Genomic DNA, 8,380 nt, shown 5'->3' with positions numbered 1-8,380 from the left:
TACAGACCAGTAGGGGTCGATCACAGAAAAAAAAAAAAAAAAGAGGAAATCCTCTGTGTCTCTACGTCACCGGGTCATCTTCCTGTTCTTCCGGGACAAAATAAATATGCGTTGTGATCCGAGTTAGCTTTAACAGTGGTGTGTAGCTACTTTGTTTGTTATTTTGGTAAACAGTTTTGCGTGTCCTCGGGGATATTTAGGTTAATTATTCGTCCAAACAAATAACTCTGCTTTCAGTTGTGAGCGCTTTGTTGCAAACATGGCTCCAACGATTCAGACACAAGCTCAACGAGAAGACGGACACAGGTAACGTTAGTTAAAACGCTTCTTTAATGCAGCTGCCTGTCTGCATGTGGTAATGCATGTTAATGCAGGTACGACTCGTTCGCGTTTATCAGGTTCCCCTCACCTGTCAGAGGTGCTCACAGCCTTAGCTAAACAAACTTCATGTCTAATTGCGATAATCTGTTCGCTACGGTAATTTAGCGCGCGAATCCACTATTTTAGCCTATTAACTAATCCTATTATAATGTATATAGTGTGTAGTTACACCTAGTAGAGGCAAAGCTAATTTTGTACTTTGCAAAATTTCATAACTTTCACTGCATATTTAAGAAAAGATGGGATCACGAGAAGTATTTGTAGAGTTGATAAGATGCACATTTGCAGGACAAAGTTACTCTGTTCTTTTATGTCCCTAAGTTTTTAAAAGTTGTGTTCAACCAAAGCAATCATATGAAGGTGAAAGAGAGCAGTAACTATTGCTGCAGGATATGTTAGTGACCTTGCACTGAAGTATTTATGTGTCACATATATTAGACGTTTATGAGAGATGATAACAAATCTGCCAAATCTCTTCTCTCTCCCAGTAGGCCATCCTCTCACCGAGCTCTCCCTGAGAGGTGAGTAGATTTAACACTGTTTTCTATTTGCTGTTATGTGCACTACATTATTGGGGTACAGATGTGACTAAAGGTGTTTGCACATTTCTTCAGAAATTCCACAATTTTCTCTAAATTGTGTGGAAATGGACTAAAGTCATTTGCATCCTCTATTCTCTGTTAATAGAACCAACATTTTTTTGATGTAACATGCAATGCTGTTATGCTTCTTTCACAGAACCCCTTTCATTCATATTAACATGACATATGCTTCAACTAGATACTGTTGTACCTTGATCTTGAAGGTTCCACATTTAATGTCTCCTTCTATTTAAGCTGTGATTGTTTTTTCTCTTGTGGTTTTGTGCAAGAAGATTGGCAACAGTTCTATGGGCATCAAACTTTAAATGATAATAGCAGCTGTGGTCACAGGAACATCAGGCTTCTTGTGGCCTTTGCTTTAGCTATGTTTGGTAATTATCTTTCTTGTATTCTCAGACAACTGCCCATGTTCTATGAGGTGAACACAGTGAATAACGGACTATAAGTTTGAAGGCACCAGTGATGCTAATAGAAGCCCATAGTCTGCCTGAAATCACTATAATCCACTTATTTGTCATCATTGCAAATTTTGTTCCGGTCACTCTAAAGACTGTATAGAATAAACCAGAATTCACTTTGTGAAACTTTGTTTTATTTCATAACAAACCAAAGGCTGCATGTGTGCCTGACAAAAGAGGTTTTGGTACTTTTTATATATATATATATTTTTTGTATTAAAGATTGTGGTCTTGTGTCAGCAAGGTAAAAGAGTATCAACACTTTCAGGCACTTCTGTATGTGAAAGTTAACATCATCTACTTTTGTACCTTTGAACAGGTCAGGAGTGGTCTGTCGTGTGAAGTACTGCAACAGCCTGCCAGACATCCCTTTCGACCCCAAATTCATCACATATCCATTTGATCAGCACAGGTGAACACCCAGCTTCATCATCCTTGGAGCACACACCGATGAACATGGGCAGTCAGTCTGATGTCTGTTTGTTTTTCTGCTGTTGTAGGTTTGTACAATATAAAGCCACATCTCTGGAGAAGCAGCACAAGCATGAGCTCCTGACAGAGCCAGACCTCGGTGTCACTATTGATCTCATAAACCCAGACACCTACCGCATAGACCCTAACAGTAAGACTACAGCTGTTATCACATCCTTTTTAAAAAAACATTTTTAGAGACACCACTTTTATATCAAATGTCTGTGTAGACTGAAGAAGTCTTTTAAATTGTCAGTATTGTTGGATCCTGCTGATGAAAAACTGTTGGAAGAGGACATCCAGGCTCCATCCAGTTCGAAGAGGTAAGTCAGCCAACAAAATAGGCAAGTTAATGTCGTTATAAGAGATCTTATGCATAAATGTTTTCTTCTTGCATTTAAGGTCACAGCAGCATGCCAAAGTGGTCCCTTGGATGAGAAAGACTGAATATATTTCCACAGAGTTTAACAGATATGGTGTCTCCAATGAAAAAGTGGAAGTCAAGTAAGTTGGCTAATTGTGTTCACCTTAAATGTACTAATAGTAGAAAGTCAGTGTTTTTGTTTGTGTGAATGTATGTGTAACATAGACATGTTTTATATTTAGGATTGGAGTTTCTGTCAAACAGCAGTTTACAGAAGAAGAGATCTACAAGGACAGAGACAGTCAGATTTCTGCTATTGAGAAGACATTTGAGGATGCACAGAAATTGGTGAGTGAGCATGCTGCCAGGCTTCTCATGTCCTTGTTGTTGAAGTGCTGCCCTGTGCAGCCGAGTACTATTTGTACAGGTCAGCTCTCAGACACAAATCCCATTAGCCCAAAGTGCATTATTGCTCTTGGTCAAAACGTGTGGCTAGGTAAATGAAAAATGATCTATTGTTTGTGAACGTGTTTTTTCCCAGATAACACAGCACTACAGTAAACCAAGGGTTACTCCTGTGGAGGTACTACCTGTGTTCCCTGACTTCAAGGTGAGCTAGCTTCACTCGCTTTATTTGAGTTTTGGAGTCTAGATGCATGGTTTCGCATTAAATGTCACATAAACACTTCACAATATAGCAAATTTATGTGTAACAATAAAAAGCCGTTGTTGCTTCAGTGGCTTTTTATGTTCAGTTTATTGTACTTTTACTGATAAACTGGCACTTTATGAGCTTCATCTTCTACACTTCATCTTTCCCCAGATGTGGATCAACCCGTGTGCTCAGGTCATCTTTGACTCCGATCCTGCACCTAAAGACATATCAGGGCCAGCAGGAGTGGAGATGATGTCTCAGGCCATGATCAGGTACCTAAAGAATATCCAATGTACGGATATGTGTATCAACAGTGTTACTGCATAAATACTAATTTATGTTTCTTAACTTTTGAAAAATAGAGGTATGATGGATGAGGAAGGAAATCAGTTTGTGGCATACTTCTTGCCCAATGAAGACACACTTCGCAAGCGCAAGAGAGACTTTGAGGATGGATTGGATTATATGCCTGATGATCTGTAAGTAAAAATACAAGAAGATCATCATAGATCTTCTTTTGCTATGTTTAAAATTCACCTTGTTCTTTGCTTGATTGAAGTTGTTTACCGGGAAGTAATAACACATTTTATGTTTCAGATATGAATACAAGATAGCCAGGGAGTACAACTGGAATGTCAAGAACAAAGCCAGCAAGGGCTATGAAGAGAACTACTTCTTTATCTTCAGAGATGGAGATGGTGTTTATTACAATGAGCTTGAGACAAGGTAAGAAAAGGCTTGTTTGTTCACATCATCACAGGGAGGGAGGTACTTTTGTATAGAAATAATTGCAGGTGGTGGGGTGAGATTAAGCAAGTTAGTGTAGATATGATGAAGTGTACATCGTTATCGTCCACAATGTTTGGTGTCATTTGGTAAAGCACAGAACAAACAGCCTTACCGCCCTTATGCGTGGGGCTTTCAATGGAAATAGTTGGCCTCGTCTTCTGAGTTTGCTCTGTCCTGCAGAGTGCGTCTGAGTAAGAGACGAGCCAAGGCCGGAGCACAGTCAACTACAAACGCTGTGCTGGTGTGTAAGCACAGAGAGATGAATGAGAAAGAGCTTGAAGCTCAGGTGAGTGTGCTTGCTACTATGATTTACTGACAATACACTTATACATTTTGTTTGGATCACGGGATGCATATGAAATTGAATTGTGTACCACTAAGTGTACAGTAGTTTTTAATTCGTTGGTAAAGTACAATTGTTTTTTTTGTTTTGTTTTGTTTTGTTTTTTTATTTTAGTGAATGATGTTTCTTAATTGAACATAGGGATTGTATAGATATATGAGATAATTCCCTTCATTGTGATTCTTAGGAAGCACGTAAAGCTCAGTTGGAGAACCATGAGCCAGAAGATGAAGAGGAGGACATGGACATGGATAAAGACATACAGGACTCTGGTCAGTTTTCTTTTATCCTCTACCACTGCAACTCTCATCACTTAAATTTTACTGAACTGGCTACATGCTACACTATGCTAATGGAAGTGTCTGTTAAAATCATTCACGCTGTATGATACATGAAATGTTTTCTACAGGTGATGATAAAGAGAAGGACAGCGGCAGTGAGGCAGAGAACTCTGGTAGTGAATCTGAGAGAGAGGATGAAGACCGTGAACAAAGGGGAGACGACGATGATGAAGAGGATGAGGACCGAGGGAAGAGGAGGAGGAAAGCCAGTGGCAGCGGAAGTGAAAGTGGCGAGGAGAGGACCAGAGAAATGCGAGACGAGGAGGAGATCTTTGGCAGTGACGACGACAGCGATGACAATGAGCCCAAAAACTCAGCCAGGAGCAGCGGGGAGGATGGCAGTGGGAGTGAGGATGAAGGAGGGAACAGAGGAGGCAGCAGGAGCCGCAGTGCCTCTCCTGCACACAGCGACCGCAGCAGTGACCATTCAGAGACCCAGGCTCAGAGTGGAAGTGGAAGTGAGAGAGGCTCAGATTCGAGTGATGCCAGTGACAGTGAATAAAATCTGTGGTCTGAGCAGCATGGTGACGGCCGGCCATCTTATCTGTGTGTTCAGCTGCAGACATGGCTGCCACCCTAATATTAACTCAGCCCAGGGTGGTAGTTTATTGATGATTTCCAATAACAAACAGAACTTGTGTGTGAGATACTCATCACATTTGGACTGGGGACATCTCTCTCTAGTCCAGTTTTTATTATTTGTAGATTATTCGTGCACCAGTAGCTTTTTGTGCACCATTCCTCTGTTTCTGTCTGTCGGATATTCAGTACACGATCATGTAAAAATATTTGTTCTCTGCTTTCGACAAGTCATTGTGTGAAACTAACAATAAATGACAGGTGACAGTTTGTAAAATATGTGGGTTCAGAGGTTGTTTTTCTCTTATTTACAGTTTTCCTAAGTCCACTAACCTTATTATTGCAACAGCTTAATTTACATTCAAGTCGGTCCCAATGATTAAATATTTGATTTCTTTTAGTTCAGACTTTTGGTGGAAAACAATAGGAGATTGCATCTAATATGAATATGGTTTCAATGCAAATCTGACGAGATGATTCACACACTAAAGGATTTGATATCAGCAACATACAAAAAGATTGAAAATTGAAATCAAATGGCATGTTTCACACAGAAAAATGTATAGGAAGCAGTGGCGGCTGGCCAATAGAGGGCACCGTCCCACCCCTGCACACCGGTGAAACTTTAAAAATATATATTTATTTGTTAAGTAAACATAATTAAAAGTAATTAATATTACTAGTATGAGTATTAGAAAATATTGTGGGAAAAATAGGTAATATATTAAATATAAATCAGTATTAAAAATAAAAAAACCTGCAGCAGCTCAACTTTGGGGAGAACTAAACATCGCCCAGTCAGTGACATAGTACAGCCAATAAATGATTTCAGACATACACATAGCAACACCCTACTGGTCAAAGGCCACACAACCACAAAACACAACTTATATAGCAATATATAGCAGTACTCCCTAGACAGATTAAATTGACCTGTATCCTTAAATATTTATATTATATATATATATATAAGTATAGAGCCTAATATTATATTATTAATTGATATATTGTTTATGTATATTTTGCCTTTGTGTAATGGCCAGGCATTTTAATGTTGACATTAAATAACTGCTGAACATTTCCAAGACCATAAGTTATGTTATTGCCATGCAGTTCTTTATTTGTATTGGGATGGTTAGTGAACTAAGTAAATTTGGCACAGCCCGACCTAAAACATTTTTCACCAGCCGCCACTGATAGGAAGCATGGAAGATGCATGTTCAGCGGAAAAATGCCAGCTTGTTCTTCAGCCATTCTTCTGTCAAGTCATCAGTGTTTCTTGTTTCAAAAACCTCAAAGTAAAACAGAAAATCATAAAAATGGACTTCAATTAGTATGATATTTAATCCAAGCTATAATTCATCAAGGTATTAACATAAATTGTAATTGTGATTTTGTCATTATAAAATCATCTCCTAATGTACAGTCACCCATTTACATTTATAGTTTATAACAATCAAACAAGTCAAGAGGAAAAATGCCTCATATTGCAATAGGCTCTGTGATTGGAATCCTTGTGCTGCTGGTAATGTGCTGTGTATATTTAAGGATTTTTTTTTACATTTAAAATATTGTTAAAATAGCATTAAATGACATGATGAAATATAGATTAAATATTGCAATAATTACCTTTGTGAAATCTGCAGTTTGGACCAACCGAGTCTTGCTGCCTGCGTACATCATCTGTTGCTCTGGCTTACATCCTGTTAATATGAAATTGACCATGTTTCAAGGTGTTGTATGAACTGACCATACCTCAGTAAAAGCTATCACTATAAACTATAACAATAACTGCTATAATAAAAAAAGGTACCTGTTTATTTGGCATTTTAGTTATTCTTCTAATAACAGATCAATGTATAAATAAAGATTTGTTTTGACAAGATGAATCCTTACCCACTGGACTGGAGAATATGAAACACAAAGGGTAGGACACCCTACCATCATCATGGACATACTTGTAGCTGTAGACAATGAATGTGCACTGCTGTTAAGGTCAAACTACAGACTTCAGCTATATTGAAACACTGTCCACAAATATACTTCGTGTACATTTCTTTTTTTTGATATTCACACAACATTCAGTGAGGATATCTGGGTTGACGCTCTGGAAGTTCATCTCTCAACTCATCCAATGAGATGTTCTGAAAGACAAAGTTGAAAGAAAGTTACTCTCAACTCTGAACGTAATTACCTAAAAATGAGAATTATAACATTTTTACTTGCCTCATATTCCTCCTCGAGGACGACAAGTTGTTTCTCCATGTCTATTTTCACTAGGTGATAAATGTGATTGTTCAGAGTTTTTGTTTAGTTTTTGATTTGTTGATGTACTAGTATTTGTATAGGGTTTATATTCACTTTGATGTATGTACTAATGTGGTGGAGATATGGAAGTGATTATGACATTCACCACTCGCAAGGGATACTTACTTATTATAGCAGCATTATTGGTCTCCTTTCGAAATCGGAACTTTTTCAGTTTATCTTTCAAACTTTCATCCACTTCGCACACAACCAGAGTGTCTGACTGCAACACAACACAAAAATGTACTTAAAGAAACATGAAAATATCTCCTGATGCTCCTGGGCCTCTGATAAAGTTAAGCAGATTGGTACAAGTCAGGAATAGAAACAAAAAAAGAAAGGGTAAATTCAGACATCAGGGTCTCTATCCACCTTGCATTAAACATTAACTGCACCAGTGTGACATATTGAGGGCAGGAAATGATTTTGCTACAACATGCAAGAGTGGAGTTTCCTGTGTAAAATTGCGTGAGAGATGGTGGATGGTGTCGCAGTTGTAAAATGTAAAAAGAAATATATATACAAAAATGCATGTGAATGATAGTTCATAAAATTCAATACATTTCAGCAACAAGAGTAAAACCTTTCCAGCAGTTGCATCAGTTTCGCCTACCATTCTCGAAGGATCCTTCTCTGCCTTCTTGTCTTCAGAGTGACACGCCTTTGCTAAAGCAGTTTGCAACAGAGTGACAGCTACTCTCAGACCGTCAAGAGAAACTCCTTAGGATGGTAAGGGGAGGGCTGACACACAGTCAGATCATGCATCAGTGCTGCTTCCCCTTTTCAACAACACAAGGTGACACCAGTATGAAGCGCAGTCATGCACTGGATTAAATACTCACCATCTTTTTCTGTATATGTAATGAAAAAGTCCTCCAACCATAAATTGAACAGAACCAAGATTTCTGTAGTTGCAGTAATGCTGTGCTTAGTAGTGTAGGCCTAAAGGGTTTTTTTTTTTTTTTGACCTTAGTTGGGGTTACATTCACTTCCCGTTATCATACGAGGAGGAGGCAGAAACAAACTCAAATCCTTTAAACTAACAACACCATATCAGAACAATACCCTTAAAATTAAAATTCTTGCATTT

The 8,380-nt window shown here is 38.4% G+C and overlaps 2 protein-coding genes across 3 annotated transcripts; one reads left to right on the top strand and one right to left on the bottom strand.

The window, feature by feature from the left end:
• Positions 1–79: 79 nt before the first annotated feature.
• Positions 80–5,260, top strand: paf1 (PAF1 homolog, Paf1/RNA polymerase II complex component). Of its 2 annotated transcripts, none has more exons than XM_026298117.1 (14): positions 80–306; positions 873–902; positions 1,761–1,853; positions 1,942–2,063; positions 2,169–2,235; positions 2,315–2,416; positions 2,519–2,624; positions 2,818–2,886; positions 3,100–3,203; positions 3,294–3,410; positions 3,529–3,657; positions 3,901–4,006; positions 4,251–4,335; positions 4,473–5,260. In XM_026298117.1, the coding sequence occupies exons 1-14, from the start codon at positions 260–262 to the stop codon at positions 4,904–4,906; spliced, it is 1,611 nt and encodes a 536-aa protein (XP_026153902.1). In that variant the 5' UTR covers positions 80–259; the 3' UTR covers positions 4,907–5,260. The 2 variants fall into 2 exon arrangements, with proteins under 2 accessions (XP_026153902.1, XP_026153893.1); XM_026298108.1 differs by having other exon boundaries at positions 870–902.
• A 161-nt stretch (positions 5,261–5,421) lies between these two features.
• gmfg (glia maturation factor, gamma) lies at positions 5,422–8,050 on the bottom strand. The gene is made up of 7 exons (XM_026298131.1): positions 7,904–8,050; positions 7,417–7,513; positions 7,210–7,259; positions 7,078–7,127; positions 6,880–6,962; positions 6,613–6,686; positions 5,422–6,275 (listed from the first exon to the last, which is right to left on the bottom strand). Exons 1-7 carry the CDS (start codon positions 7,904–7,906, stop codon positions 6,204–6,206), a joined length of 429 nt encoding a protein of 142 aa, XP_026153916.1. The 5' UTR covers positions 7,907–8,050; the 3' UTR covers positions 5,422–6,203.
• Positions 8,051–8,380: the final 330 nt, after the last annotated feature.

This window comes from Mastacembelus armatus, chromosome 13 (genome assembly GCF_900324485.2).
Source record: "Mastacembelus armatus chromosome 13, fMasArm1.2, whole genome shotgun sequence".
In the NCBI taxonomy this organism is placed as follows: Eukaryota; Metazoa; Chordata; class Actinopteri; order Synbranchiformes; family Mastacembelidae; genus Mastacembelus; species Mastacembelus armatus.
The sequence above is the reverse complement of the archived record's forward strand: the minus strand, read 5'-3'. Positions and strand labels throughout refer to the sequence as shown.